The 16403-nt window shown below is 30.3% G+C and overlaps 1 protein-coding gene across 1 annotated transcript; it reads left to right on the top strand.

Annotated features, from left to right (window-relative positions):
- Positions 1–894: 894 nt before the first annotated feature.
- On the top strand, positions 895–15275 carry LOC144838182 (uncharacterized). The gene is made up of 16 exons (XM_078693541.1): positions 895–915; positions 1116–1119; positions 2297–2350; positions 2674–2833; positions 3928–4013; positions 5021–5085; positions 6382–6460; positions 6790–6950; positions 11890–11979; positions 12150–12329; positions 12491–12748; positions 13069–13263; positions 13640–13834; positions 14028–14333; positions 14478–14549; positions 15048–15275. The coding sequence occupies exons 1-16, from the start codon at positions 895–897 to the stop codon at positions 15273–15275; spliced, it is 2154 nt and encodes a 717-aa protein (XP_078549667.1).
- Positions 15276–16403: the final 1128 nt, after the last annotated feature.

Raw genomic sequence — 16403 nt, 5'->3', positions numbered from 1 at the left:
TTATATTGTCACGATATTATTGCTCTTACTGACCATGATGTCATTTGATTGCATGTGTGAAAATTTTATTTTCATCAAAGACAGCATATATGGTTATCCTATAGTTCTAGTATTAAAACTTTTTAGATTTTCTTTGTTTTATGTATAAAAAATGTACATTTACTTAATTATTGTCGATTGTTATCGTCTTAGTGTAAATGGGCCTTTATTTCGAGTTTTAGTTGATAGAAGATTTTTTTTTATCATTGTCAGTACTGTCATAGTTTTGCACAATATATATTTAAAATCAAACTCATTTTGATTGGAAACAGTGAAAATAATAATCATTGTCAAAATAATGGCCAGTAATTTTATTTGCAGATTCTAAAACTTACAACAATTTCCGAATTCTAAAAGCTAATCTTGGTAAATGCTTTGTCGGTGAAAGATACTGTTGGCTAAGGTTCCTACTATTTGATAAGTTGGATGTCAGTGAAATTACAAATATAAATTTCAATGGACATGACTTACTCAATCACCTTGAACACGGAGGTTTAATCTCACCAACTAATGTTAACTTGCTGTTAGAGATTACAAAAACATCTGAAATGACACTGTCAAAAGATCTTGTATCAACGTATATGACAGACAACAAGGTTGAGAATAAACATACTGATAAAAAATCCAAGTTGTCGCCTTACAGAAAGGAACTGTTTAAGACCTTGAATCAACTTGACCCAGATGCATTACATAATGTTACTGCTTACTATGACTTGACAAAATATAACTTCTCCAATGTATGGGATGCAGTTCTCCATCTGGAGAAAGAGGAAGAATTAGCAGATAATCCAGACAAAATACACATATTTGCAGATCGTCTTGGAGGAAAAGCAAGAAAAATACTGTTGGAGTATAATGTTGTTACAGAATTCGAAGGTAATTGTAATGTAACTATTCACATCTTTCATTTGTTTTAAAATTTTACATGATGTTAATTTAGTTTTTAAAAAAAAACATGAAAAATATTCCAATTGAACAGTCAAATGAGTTTGAATACTAAATACTAAATTGAATTAAAATATTATCTAATGTGCGAAAACCTGATTGTTCTTGATAAATAATGTTATTGTTTTCAGTATGGTTAGTTATTCTAGTGTTAAGGATGTTTAAAAATATTTTGCCAAGAATTGGAATTAGAGAAATGCCCCTATATTAAATACTAGGCTAGGCCATGGAGGAACCCTCCATGGCTAGGCTTACCAAATATTTATTTTGTTTTCAAATTTAGCACCAGCTGAACCACTGTTTCAATAGAAAAAAAAAATAGTCCTTGGCTGTACTGCTTATAACTAATTGTACTGTATATTCAGTACATTGGGTGGGGTTCTAAACACCAAGCCCTTCCAAGTCCCACAAAGTATAACTAAGCTCTACTAATAAAGTGTATATTTTACAAAATATTTATATTATACAAACATTTGCATTTTAATCAATAAATACATTTAGAGCAATTATGACACATTGTACATTCTAGGCTGATGGGTTATTTAAATTTTTTTATTATTATTATTTTACAAAAGTGATTAGATTTCACATCTGCAGTTTCTGCCCTGTGTTGATGCGTTTAGCATACACACATAATGGGGAACTAACTAGATTAGCGTGTTTTAGTAGGATCAGAAAAGTGCCCTTATTGTAAGCCTTTAAAGGTGCAATTCCAGGTCTATATTGGCAAAATTGTTGTACATCAGCCTAAACCATAGTGGGGCTCAAGTTAAAGTTATCTTTACTGTGTTTTGACAAACAGGTAAAAAAAAAAAATTGGTTACTGGTCATAAAACAGAATATAAACAAAAACATTTAAAAAGTTCAAAGCATATTGAAAACTTACGATAGATGTTTTTAATCGCATTTCCTACTGCCAAATTCTGAATCATACCAGTTAATCACTTCAGGATTACTTTATTATTACTTTATTTTCACTTTACCCTGTGAAACCATCCTAATCAACCATGTTGCTAGAATTTCAACGATTTAGATTCAGGATCACTGTCAAAAAACGTTGCATAACGTCTATATGTTTGGATGAGTTTTAGTTCCACAATTTTTTTTACAAAATATACATTATTATTATTATAGTATATCCAGACTGAATGAGGTTTACCATTTTTATAATGTACAGCCAATTGCTTGTACACAGTCACCCACAAGCATTTGTAAGGCTTTGTATCACACAGAGCCTTTATATAACCTTATACCATTGAACATTTAGGAAAATATATAATATGTAATATTTTTGTTTTGGGTATTTTTTTAGATTTACCAAGTACTGTTGATGAGCAATTTCAAACACAATTTCAGAAACAGACAAGTGACGAACATATAATTTAACAGAATTGTGGTTAAAATGGGATTTCAGTAAAGAGAGAATTAGACGCTAATGTTATTTTTAAAAAAAAATCCGAGCGGTACTGTAAAAAGGCGAAAAGTGTGCAACTGATAACAAATGGAGAGATTTTATTTATCATAAATAAAACAAACAGTTGATTGTTTCCATCCAAATTACTATAATAATGGAATGGAGCTAGTTTGCAGATTTATGTGGCATGCTTGCTTGATTGTTGATTTTTTTTTTTTTACTTTATTTACTCCAGATGTTGTAAAAATCTATTAAAATCTTGATTCAATTTTCAGATATTCCATCTGATATTACTGCACGTGAAATAGATTTTCAGAAATCATACAATGAAGCCTTGAAAGATGGATCCGTTCTAGTCAATCTTGGAATGCTCAAGGTGATTGGACAGGAAGGAGTGGGTAAAACATGCCTCATCAATGCATGTCTTGGAAAAGAGTAAGTAGTAGTAGTAGGACAGTGAAATGAACATTACAAAATATTTGTGAGTCAACTAAGAATTACAAACCAGCCAACTTTTATTGATTTGTTTTTGATAAACTATTACTTTCTAAGGGCCTGTTTCTGCTGCAACTGCTCAAAATACGATATAAAAATACGGTATTTTTTATACCGTATTTTTTAGTACCCCGTTTCTGCTAACAATACTTCTTGGGTGGTCGTGTTAAGTTTCATCCTTTTTACCCAAATTGCCATTCATTTATTTGGTCGATAATTAAAAGTCGCAATAAAGGAAGTTTGACACCTCACTTTCAACAGCCTAGCCCTAGTGATAGAGATGTTGTGAGAGCACAGAAAACATCGTAATGGGGACAAGTAATTCATTCCCTCCCCGAGTTATTGTCTTTTGCAATGTTGTACTGCTTTCGCAGGCTCTTCAGCTTTGAGTCTACTTGCTTTGGAGACAAGTCTATTCCGTACTCCTACTTTATTTTTTTAGAAATGTCTTTTATAAATGTGGTTGTCCCTTTTATTACCTTTTAGTTGGCCGGACATTTTAGCTTCCTTCCCCACACAGATTTATATAGTAAATACTGTGACGTCTTCGCTCCACATTTTCGCCGAATATATCTATACACACGTGTGTAAAACAGCTGACAGCGACAGAAAATAAAAACACGATGTTGACCTCATGTCGCAGGTCAAAAAAAATACAGTATTTTTTATTGGCAGCAGAAAAGGGTACAAAAAATACGCTATAAATTTGTAAATACCGTATTTTATCCACAAATTTTGTGGGGAAAATACGGTATACAAAATACGGTATTTTTTTATGAGCGCAGTTTCTGCTGCCAAAAAAATACGGTATAAATACGGTATTCAAAAAATACCGTATAAAATATGGTATTTTCTTGGCAGCAGAAACAGGGCCTATAACAATAGTTGAATAAAAACGTTTATAAATATATAAATCAGTTAATACAATAATCATAACACCATCAAATCGTTTATAGATTGTAGAATTTAATTTTAACTTTGTAATTTTAATAACAATCCTCAGAATTGTTGCATTATTATTATACTTATTTCAGATTTGAGGTAGCCCATAACATTACAGATGGGATAGCAGTGATAAGGACAGCAAGCACAACATGGCAAGAGGCTAAAGCTGATAGTGGTAAACTGAATACATTTTGTTCCTCCTCCCATTATCATGTAACCTTATTATCATTAATCTCATCACCATAGACACAAACAGTCTCACAATGAAATGGAATTACAGGTAGAGACGTGGAATGGAATTCAATAAATGCAACAGTCTATTTTCACATAGATTACGATATACAATTTTTACTCTATAATCTCTTAACACGCAAACTATATTACAGTATTTGATGATGTACTGTAATTTTAATTATATTAATTAACTAGAATAGCACTCCAAGAGTGCATACCTCCGCCTACTGTAAAATTCTCCTACATAAGATTTCAATGGAAAAAAATATACATTTTTTATTTTTGTGTCTTAATAATGCTGTGTGTGATTAGGCCAATTTCACTACAACCATGTGTATGCGAATTTGGTGTAATGATTATGTAACCAGCCTTTAAACTAGTTTCACTTAACTAACAATAGAACAGCTTTGCCAAAAACAAGTGGGTGAATTTGAAAAGAATTAGCTTTTTTAAAACTACTCATATAAAAAAACCTATACATTAAATCCAATTATGTGTTAACAAATTTCAAAGGAAAAATTATAACTTTTGCCTCTTATATAAAAAAAAAGTTTTTTGGACAAGTAGTTCTCGAGAAAATACAATTTCAGTGTACTTGTTAATTTAAAACTGCTAGCTTGTTTTGAATATTGTCTCCTTTAACACCAGGTCTAAAAATAATACTAAAAAGTTGTCCAGAATTTGGACCCTGGTCCAGGTTGCCTCCAAAATTTAATGGAGTGGTCCTTAACCACATATCTATCTGTATATTCATTTTGGTAAAGATCTTGTAATTACTTTTTGAGTAATCCTGCTAGCTAACAAACAAACACACGCAATCAACTACATATATACCTCCTTGGCGGAGGTAAATCAATAAGTTTGACAATTGTAAAATGTCCCAAGTATAGTCACATATCAATATATGTACTGAAATAATATGTACACACTGTCTTTTTTTTTCTACAGGTAATCCTTCAAAACAGTATACAAAAATAATCACTGACAAATTAAGAGAAAAGAAAACTATAAACGTATGTCAATAATAGTGTAATAACAACATAAAATGAATAAAGTAATTATGGCAAGCCTCAGCTGTCTGAAGTATTCGAAATATTATATTATTATATCATTTGTTATTATATTATATACAGTATTGTATTGTAATGAATTATAAGTTTTGCATTATATTACTTGGTTTTAGCATTATATTATACAAATGAATGTATCAAAATACATTATATTATATCTATTTGTAATATATTATGTGAAAAATGTAACAAATTATAGACGTTTTGTATTATATTACTTGGTTTTAGCATTATATTATGAACATTTACTATTATATTATTAATAAAATTCATTATATTATAATATAATTGTATTATATAACGCATTTACCTTACTTTACAGCATACAACATTATTATATTATACGTATTCGTTAGTTATATTATTATTTTGTATGATGTTATTATTATTCCTGTTCGAAAGGATACTTATACATCACGGCTTATTTCACTTCTTCTAACTCTTTCTCTCCCTCCCCCTGTTCACTAGCAAGCAGCGGCAGAATCTGAATTGTGTGGCTATTGAAGAATAACTAATTATCTTTACTACGTACTACTAGGCTAGGTAACTAATTAGACAATGGTGACCAAGGACCACCGGACAGGCCGCAATAACTACTACTAATACTACAATACAATAATACTACGACAATAACTACTACTGCTACTACAACTAGGCCTAGTAGAGTACTAGGCCTAGCTAGGCTCTAGGGCGTATGTATATATCCCTCGATTTTAAAATCTAGTTAGCTAAGTTAGCAGGGGGAGGGAGAAAAATTTGTTACATTTTTTACACAATATATTAGAAATAGATATAATTTAATGTATTTTGACAATTTAATGGTTATGATTATATTTTTTACATAATATATTAGAAATAGATATAATATAATTAATTTGTATAATATAATACTAAAACCAAGTAGTATAGTGCAAAACGTATAATTCATTACAATACAATATATAATATAATAAAAAATGATATAATAATATAATATTTCGAATACTTCAGACAACTGAGGCTGCCATAAGTAGTACCTACAGTACAGGACCTTTATATTATTGCAAACCAGTCACTTACAGGATGCTTCTTTTCTATAAATCGATGAGGCATGAGCGGCTATTTTATTTAGTTCTAATATGTATCTTTTTCTTTTTAAATCCTTTTATAATAAAAATTATTCTAAAAAAAATAATGTCAGTATTTGATTTTTGATAAACCACATTTATTTCTTTTATATCCATTTTCTGTTTTTTTCAGGTTGACATGGAACCAGATGATGATGATAATGATGTTGACAGCAATGATGATGACAACAATGATGATGACAAAAATGATGGTATCATCATTGCCCTTAATTTATAATCTATTTTATTTAATAATAAGTCTTACATTTATCAGTTAGTTAAAATATTGAAATTATGTAATCAGAGTCAGAGAGAATTTTGAGGCAACCAATTATGGTGTCAGTCATACTTTTCTACCTCTTAATATGACAATGACAACTAAAACTATAATGATGACACCAAAAATGATACAACTAAAAAAGGATGAAAATTACAACAATGATGATAATGACTGATGATTAACTGTGATAATTAAACTACTAAATTAATGATGCTTGTTATTCTGTTTGTGAAGTCACTAAAAAGCTTGTTTCCACTACAGGTACTGATACAGCTACTCAAGCTATAATTCCAATTGATACAGAACAGCAGTTTGATAAAGATGTAATCAAGAAAGTTGTGGAAAATAAAGAGGAGAATTTAGAAGAAACATTCAACATCTATGATCATGGGGGACAATTAATATACCATGGTATTCATCGGGTAAGTTACAAAAGATGTATTTGCCTTATAAGTTGATACTTTATTGACATTGTTTAAATACTTTCTACAAGAGTTTTATTACAATATATTTAAAGTAGGGTTCCAGGTTTAAAATTACTATTAAAAATTATAAAATATAATTGTTTGTCTCTCGGACGGTAAAAGTCTCACTTATTATAAGAGACCGGTGAAGCAGAACGGAGTATGTGAATGCAGCTATGCTAATATGTTACAGAGTATGAAAATACTAAAATGGTCAATCTTTCGATGATTCGTACTCACTAAATATATAAATTACTTGTATTTTTAGTAATTCTTTCCATTTATCTTTAAAAATCTAAAAAATTTATGAAAATACATAAACAATGTGTAAAATGAGATACGTTTGCACTTTCCCTTTGACAATTCTCGCACTTGCTTAGGGTAGACTTCAAAATCAATAAAGCGTAACGTATACAGACCTGCTGGGCGAGACTAACATGTGCTCTGCAAGCAATGAGCAGATACAACATACCAAACTGGTCTAGGCAAGCACAATGTCTTTGATTTGAAGGTGTTTCCACCTACTGGAATGGTATAGATAATATTGATTGAATCGTACAGTTTTGAAATTGTATTTTTTTTATTACTTTATTATTTTGTCATGTTTATATTGTAGACAATAATAGTTTTTATGTAGTAAATAAATGATATTTAAAAGCAATTTTAAACCCCATTTTTAAATGCCTCAGTCTAAAGGAAATGTTTCTGTAAATGTATATAACATGATTGCATGGCCAAGGTCATTGCCAACATTTTTCCGTGGTACTGATATCAAATTTTATTTTTAAATTTGTTTGGAGGATTGTGGGTCACATGATATTTTAGTCTGGGTCCTCGTGTATTTCCGTAGGATTTTAATGCCCAAAGTGAGATTTCACTTGATTTCATTTTATTATGGTGCTAGGATACCAAAAATGCTAGGTAACAAATTTTCACGATCCCGTAACCATGGTAGCGGCCCAAATTTCAAAATGGCGACCAAATGGCCATATCTCCATAACCCTTTGGTCTATTGACAAGATATTGGTATCAAAATACTCGGAATATATATATTTATATTCGTTGTAATAGAACATTTTTACTAAATGCAACCGGAAATGCTATTTTTCTGTACTATTGACCCTTGACCTTGACCTGTACTGTATCTTAAAAACGGCTGGTCATATAAATTTAAAAATGGTCTCAAATTGCTCAGACCTTATATATTTATATTTATTGTAATGCAATATTTTGTTAAAAAATGTCCGGAAGCAAAGTTATTGACCTTTGACATAAAGAATAGCTTACAAGGATTTGTATTCAGTAGTCTTTGGTCATATCTCCATAACCCTTTAGTCTATTGACAATATATTGGTATCAAAATACTCGGAATAAATATATTTATATTCGTTGTAATAAAACATTTTTACTAAATATAACCGGAAATGCTATTTTTCTGCACTATTGACCCTTGACCTTGACTCGCACTGTATCTAAAAAAGCTGATTATAGAAATTTAAAAATGGTCTCAAATTGCTCAGACCATACATATTTATATTTATTTTAATGCAACATTTTGTTAGATTGACCTTTGACCTAATAAACATGAACTTTATGTATAAGCATTTATCTATTTGAGCATGTATCGGCAATGTGGTAGGAGATTAAAAATGAGTTTATATATTATTATTATCATTCGAATATTTAATTTCTAATTCACATATTTAGTTTTTATATATAATAGTATATACTTTATAGTGTAAGTAAGCACATTTATCTATGTAAACAACTTTGGACAATAGTTAAAATTTAAGCAGAAATTCATTGCACTGTATTAATTTTTCTCCCATCCACTTCACTAAAATGACGTAGTCAAATTGATTCTTCCTGCACTTTTCCTGAAATGTTAATTGCTATACTTTTTACATTTTTCCTGATAAGAAACTGGAGCTCCAAAATTGGATTAAAACATCTTTAATTACATCAATACCATGCATTTATTGTGTCAGCAATCACTCAATGAGTGAGAGTGGTTGATCTTCAACTTTTGTACCGTTAATGAATTTTCATATATGGAGGTTTCTTATACATTGAACAGCTGCCGGCCATAAATTGACGTAGTTATAGACGTTCCTTGGTTTTCTTCCTAGATGTTTCGAGATATGAGAAGCAATCATTCAATGCTAACATTGACTGCCATTTTGTGAGTCATATCGCCAAGCCAAGGAATCTATTTAAGGAGTGAGATTGTTAGAAGTGACCAAGAGGTTTTTGATGTTTACAGCATTTTATGATTTTATCTCCCTCCTTTAAGCTACTAAATGTTTTCAGGGAGTCCACAACCAGACTTTACTCACAAATTTCAAAAAGCTTCAACTCCTATTTTTTTTATTATCTCTGTTTAAGATATACTCCTTGACTTCTTTTGAAATTATTACTAAGACAATGTTAAAAAAAGTGTTATTATTTGTTATGAATGTATTTTGATGAAATCTTGATGGATTTGTGTGTTTTGTGTTGAAGAGTGAGTTCGATGGGATATCTAGTTCGATTTCCTCATCGTAAGTAGTGCCAACAAGACCACCAACCCATTTTAACTGTTTTCCTTCTGTTCTAGAGCCTGATCCGGGAAAAAGAGCACTATTTAAATACAATTTTTTTTATTTACATTCAAATGAATTACAATCTTTTATTCACTGTTATTGGGTCATCTACATCAAGCCAAGCTGTTACATTTGTGTTAGATGGCAATGTATCAGAGACGAGCATATAAATGAAAACCAGTCATGGGCAAAACAAATCTGCAAGATACCTTCCTAATAATATAGGTTATAATTACCATCAAATCTCACTCTGACATTTACTACTTTTAGCCAAATCAGAAATCTTCAATTAATACGTTTATAGAGGTTCAAAGTGGCAATTGAAAACAATATTTGAAAATGCGAGTTTAGAAAAGAACTGAATAATAATAATTATCCTAAGTGAACACCAGGCTAGTGATCTGGAGGTTGTTGGAGTCCCACATTACTTAAGTATTAATTATTATTCTTAGTAAAAGTGAAAATTACGTCAGAGTAGGGCAAAAAAATCTGATCAATATTTATCCATCCTTGTAATGTAAAAGCTATTCTCTATGTCAATGGTGAATAACTTTACTTCCGGTCATTTTCTTACAAAATATTGCATTACAATAAATATAAATATGTATGGTCTGAGCAAATTGAGACCATTTTAAAATGTCCATAACCAGCCGTTTTTTAGATACAGTGCGAGTCAATGTCAAGGGTCACTAGTAAAGAAAAATAGCATTTCCGGTTACATTTAGTCAAAATGGTCTATTAGAACAAATATAAATATATTTATTCCAAGTATTTTGATACCAATATCTTGTCAATAGACCAAAGGGTTATGGAGATATGACCAGAGACTACTGAATAAAAATCCTTGTAAGCTATTCTCTATGTCAAAGGTCAATAACTTTGCTTCCGGACATTTTTTAACAAAATATTGCATTGCAATAAATATAAATATATAAGGTCTGAGCAATTTGAGACCATTTTTAAATTGTTATGACCAGCAGTTTTTAAGATACAGTACAAGTCAAGGTCAAGGGTCAATAGTACAGAAAAATAGCATTTCCGGTTGCATTTAGTAAAAATGTTCTATTACAACGAATATAAATATATATATTCAGAGTATTTTGATACCAATATCTTGTCAATAGACCAAAGGGTTATGGAGATATGGCCATTTGGTCGCCATTTTGAAATTGGGACTGTTACCATGGTTACGGGATCGTGAAAATTTGTTACCTAGCATTTTTGGTATCCTAGCACCATAATAAAGTGAAATCAAGTGAAATCTCACTTTGGGCATTAAAATCCTACGGAACCCCTATTTTCATACATGAGGAACCTGACTATTTAATAGACATTTACTATTAAACTTTTATGTCAGATTGCATATTCTTATGTAATACTCAGTGACGATAGGCTTTTTACTGTGCATTCGAAAATCAACTGTATTGTCATACTGTCTATAATTATTCTACTCCACTTCCATTGCTGCCTTCTGAAATAGTTTAGGCCTTTATGTTTATCATAATATATGAATGTTTATGAGTGGAATGGTACAAATAATTACATGGGGTGAAAGATGAAGGACTATATAAAAAAAAATAGAACAACATTTTGATCTTTCAACGAATTAAATTATTTGTTCTACTGCACGAATATAAAACTTTCATTGTTTGTCTGACTGCACACCTACTTTTAACAAGAGGCTATGCCATTGAAAAGGCAGAACTCTAATTTTAGACAGGGGTAAAACAATTATAGGCAGTGCACAATATAGGTTAATGAAACTTGATCAACAACAGGCTCTTGACGTGGTTGTTCACCATGTAACAAAAATGAAATTGCAGTACTCTCGCACATATAACCACTTTGCACTCTTTATGACTTCATTAGGAGAGCAGTAGAACATTAAAACATTTATTTTTTACATGCGTTTCCAGGACTTTTTTTAGGACAGTCAAAATAGAGTACAACACATGTAGTTGGTTCTGCATCAGGCTATTAATTCTTACTAAATTTTATTCTCATATAATACCTTCACAATGTAGAACAGGAGTTTTAAACAATTTCAAGTTCATCTACTTTGTGTGTATCAATCTATACAAAGTTGTTACACTGGAAAGTATACAAGTCAAAATCCAGTTACCTAACTTTTCCTTTATTTGTTATTTTCTGTTTTCAATCATCACTGATTTTCACCACCATATTATCAAAGAATTTTTATATGAAAGCCTTTATTATATATGAGGGTCCATATACAGTTTGAAATAATATTTGTTCATATGTTGTCAGAAGGCCTTTAAGAATATTAATCGGTCATTATTTAAATATTTTTGCAGATTTTCATGACACTACAAGCACTATACATTGTTGTGTTTGATCTCAGTAAACCCTTGGATGATCTTGCTACTTTCATTGATTCAACTAGAGTAAGTATTTCTAGAGCATGGCAGCAGTAAGGCATTGTGATTGAACAAGTCTTCTAATTTATAAAAACAGTTTGACTATTATAAAAGATTTCATACCTTCCAGATAAGGTTTTTAAAAACTAAGCATTTCAAGTTTAACTGTGGTTAATTGTTCTGTAATTCTTTTTCAGAGGAAATTTCAACATCATTGGACCAATCTCCAGTTCATATTATCTTACATCCTGTCAGTTTATTCTCATAGTCGTATTGTGGAAGAAGATGAAGAAAATGAAGTTGACAAACCAACTATCCTTATTGTGGGTACACACAAGGGTAAGCTTGGTGAGACTGAAAAACAGCAAAATGATAAGGTTAATACTTCTTTTGTTTCTATATTATTATAAATAGCCACAACCAAAGATACATTGCAGTTGTAAATATTTTTAAATATTACTTAAAATAAATTACAAAATTGACACATTCTTATTATGATATAGGTGTAAACTGTTTCATTAAAATTATTTACAAACAGGCAGAAAAGGCGTTTAAAATTATTCAAGATGTGCTTAAAACAAAACCATATGGAAATCATGTCTACCACAAGTATTTTGCCATTGAAAACAGTCAACCAACTACAGATAAGAGCTTTAGTGATCTCAAACAAGTTATTGATACGCTTATGAAAGCTTTAGAACAGTCTTTTCCTTTAAAGTGGATGCGTTTTCGATGTGATTTACATGATCTAAGAGGGAAAAAACAGCCCTCCTTTTCTTTGTGTCCTTTAGAAGAGGTAAATGTTATTTGTTTTTTTTGTTTTTTTTTTCAGAAAAAAACATTTTTGAAAATATTAAGTTGCAAAAAAAAAACATTAACGTTTCTAAATATAAGTACCCTTTAATTAAAAAAAAATGTCATAGCCAATTAGATTACAATATCCAAAATCATGTTTTCATCTTTTGTATTTGCTGCCATTGTTTTATTTATAAATTGTGTGTTTAAAAAGGAGGTTCCAACTATTTTTTCATGGAATACCCACATGTTACAAAAACTGAATATGATTTCATATTTTTTTATTTAATTCTGAATAATACTAATTATTATTTCTTTTAGATCAAAATTTTGACAAGTAAGAATGGTATTGTTGAAGAAAAAAACAAATCAGTCCTGCTTAACTTCTTGTACGATCTTGGTGAAATTGTTTACATGCCTGACAACAAATTATTAAGGGATAAAGTCGTGCTAGATCCGATGAGGCTGGTTGAAATTGTCACCAAATTTGTAACTGTGGTTCCCCCAAAATATCCCGTGAGTAGACTCATGTAATGTCTTGTATTGTAAAAACGTGTTACCGTATAGTATAATTACTCCTGTTCTGTGTAATTTATTATTCCTTAGCAAAGAATTTGTTGTTGATATTATTTGATATAATTTTATTAGAGATGCTTAACATTTTCTATAGATAAAATAAAAAGTATGCTGTAAGGCATCATTTGTAATTTACTGTAATTTTTTTATAAGTTTTAATTATTTCACTTTTAATATTCTGTTTTCAATCTATTATAATTGAAGCACTATAAAAGTGAATAGCAAACTAGCTTGGAGTAATTTCACAGTTTAACCCTTTCACTGCGTGTACCCAGTAATATACGATACATGGTTGATAGTTGGTGTTTTTTTTTAGTCCGCTAAATTTAGAAGTTCTTTTGATAAGCTTGACCAAGGCATACTGGAAGAAGACTTGTTGCGAAAAATATGGAAAGATAGTAAAGTTGACAAAGGAAAGAATTTTGATTTCCTTGTAGCACTGATGATTCAATTAGGTTTCATTTGTGAGAGGGAGACAGCCAGCAGCCAAGATGTGGCAAGTACATCTACAGTAGGTTTTGTTTCTTTAATCTTTCATTTTATGCATGTAAGATTTGGGACAAAAATTATTATTTTAATAGTTTGGATATTTAATGTTCAGACAAAGTTTGAATAAACTTTCTAATGAAAATGTCTACATGACAGAGTATCTTTAGTTTGCTTAAAATAATTTAAATGGCATTGTTACAAATTAACAATTTCAGAAATCAGTTGGAAAACGATCCTTTTTTGTGCCACTGCGACTTGCTATCAAGACAAGTCAAGTAAGACAAGTACCTGATGATTCACAATCTATCAGCAGGCCAATCTATTACGACTTTGAGGGATATCTGCCAGATGTGTTGTTTCCGTATTTAATTATTGAATTCCTTAACAAATTTCAAAAAGAAGGAGTTGACCCAATACTCGCATGTAATTATGCAGAACTTTACCTCAACGAAAATCATCATGTGATTTTGTCTCTTGACAAATTTATTACAAAGAAGGATGAGCGAAAGTTCTTGTTAAAGGTAATAAATAATCTCTATAATGAATGTTCAATAAATATCACTAAATTATGAAAGTTAAATATTGTTGCTTAGTCTTTCCCAGAATTTACTTTTAAAGCATCTAAATTCTGATAGCAAAACATCACATCTATTTTTACTTTCTAGATGGCTATTAAAAGAACAGATTCTTTTGACGAAACAAGTAAAGAGGAACCTTCAGCTGAAGCATGTAAATTGGTATGTTATTTTACCAGTTATATTATATATCTGTTTGGACGTACTTTATGAAAATACACATAGAACACTTGAGGAGAAATTTACACACGTTTCTTTAAATTATGCTTTTAGATCAGTGAATATGTTAAAAATCTGTAGCAAATTCTCCAACTGTGTCTCTCCCGATATATAGGTAGCATTTTCCTTAAAAGTTTCACAATGTATAGTGAGTGGTACCAAGGATATCAAATTTCACTAGGAAAAATGTAAAATCATTTGAATTTCATTCACTGGATATAACTTATAATTTATCAAAAATTACATCTATGTTTTTTTTTCTTTTTTTAATTAAATTGAAAAAAATATAATCCCAATAAAGTTTTCAGATTTACACCATAAATCTGAAAACATTGCCTGCCTCACATTATATAAAATGTCTTGTGAGCTACTGCATCATTGATGCTTTCATATTTGTTGATGTATGTCTTAAATTTATCAACATTAAATTTATATTTTTAGGTTTTGTCAACAGTTGAGAAGTCATTCGAGCAATCTAAAGATGGCGGTAGAAGGGGGATTCCATTCAAGAGATGCATTCCTTGTCAGTGTAGTGATCAATTAGACAAGAAGCATTTTCAAATTCTTGAAGATTTCATATGCGAAAAGTTGATGTGCACCGAAACTGGCAAGTCTGTTACGATGGATGTCACATGTTACAAGCGGCTGTTTGGATGTAAGAGTCATTAAATTTATTTATTTTTAATAAGTACATTTTCATTAATACACTACTTTCTTCATGAAGGACTCCCTCCGGAACCCCCATGAAACAGGAAACGGAAATAAAAAGGCTACCTATTTCTGTTCTATTTGTGACCTATTTGTGCAAAAAAGTGACATTTTTAAATAATTATGGAATAGAGAAAGAGGATACTGTACCTTATTTGAAAATAGACATATATGATATGATTTTCCAGTAGTAGTAGTACAACATAATCATTATTGATAATCTATACATTGTTACAACATGCTGCTATTAGCTGTGATATCTTCATTCCTCTTACCAGTAGTAGTACTATCAAAATCATTATTGATAATCTATACATTGTTACAACATGCTGCTATTAGCTGTGATATCTTCATTCCTCTTAGCAGTAGTAGTACTATCAGAATCATTATTGATAATCTATACATTGTTACAACATGCTGCTATTAGCTGTGATATCTTCATTCCTCTTACCAGTAGTAGTACTATCAGAATCATTATTGATAATCTATACATTGTTACAACATGCTGCTATTAGCTGTGATATCTTCATTCCTCTTACCAGTAGTAGTACTATCAGAATCATTATTGATAATCTATACATTGTTACAACATGCTGCTATTAGCTGTGATATCTTCATTCCTCTTACCAGTAGTAGTACTATCAGAATCATTATTGATAATCTATACATTGTTACAACATGCTGCTATTAGCTGTGATATCTTCATTCCTCTTACCAGTAGTAGTACTATCAGAATCATTATTGATAATCTATACATTGTTACAACATGCTGCTATTAGCTGTGATATCTTCATTCCTCTTACCAGTAGTAGTACTATCAGAATCATTATTGATAATCTATACATTGTTACAACATGCTGTTATTAGCTGTGATATCTTTATTCCTCTTACCAGTAGTAGTACTAGTAGAATCATTATTGATAATCTCTACTTAGTTAAAATATTAAAATATTAACAATCTATTGTTAATGTCAAGATAGTTAAAATTAAAAAATGTGAATGTTGGAGGTTCAATATTGTAAAACTATTTATTTTTTTTATTTGACAAGAGTTTAATATGTTGGCTATTAAGTTTGAATCTCACTAGGA

This window comes from Antedon bifida, chromosome 3 (assembly GCF_963402885.1).
Source record: "Antedon bifida chromosome 3, ecAntBifi1.1, whole genome shotgun sequence".
NCBI lineage: Eukaryota > Metazoa > Echinodermata > Crinoidea > Comatulida > Antedonidae > Antedon > Antedon bifida.
This window is presented reverse-complemented; position numbering and strand designations above follow the sequence as displayed.

Excerpts from the sequence above, each read along its gene's own strand:
- LOC144838182 (XM_078693541.1), top strand. The coding sequence starts at position 895 with ATGTTGTTACAGAATTCGAAG. Across the intron at positions 2,834-3,927 it reads AATGCATGTCTTGGAAAAGA|ATTTGAGGTAGCCCATAACA; the intron begins GTAAGTAGTAGT and ends TACTTATTTCAG. Across the intron at positions 12,330-12,490 it reads AAAAACAGCAAAATGATAAG|GCAGAAAAGGCGTTTAAAAT; the intron begins GTTAATACTTCT and ends ATTTACAAACAG.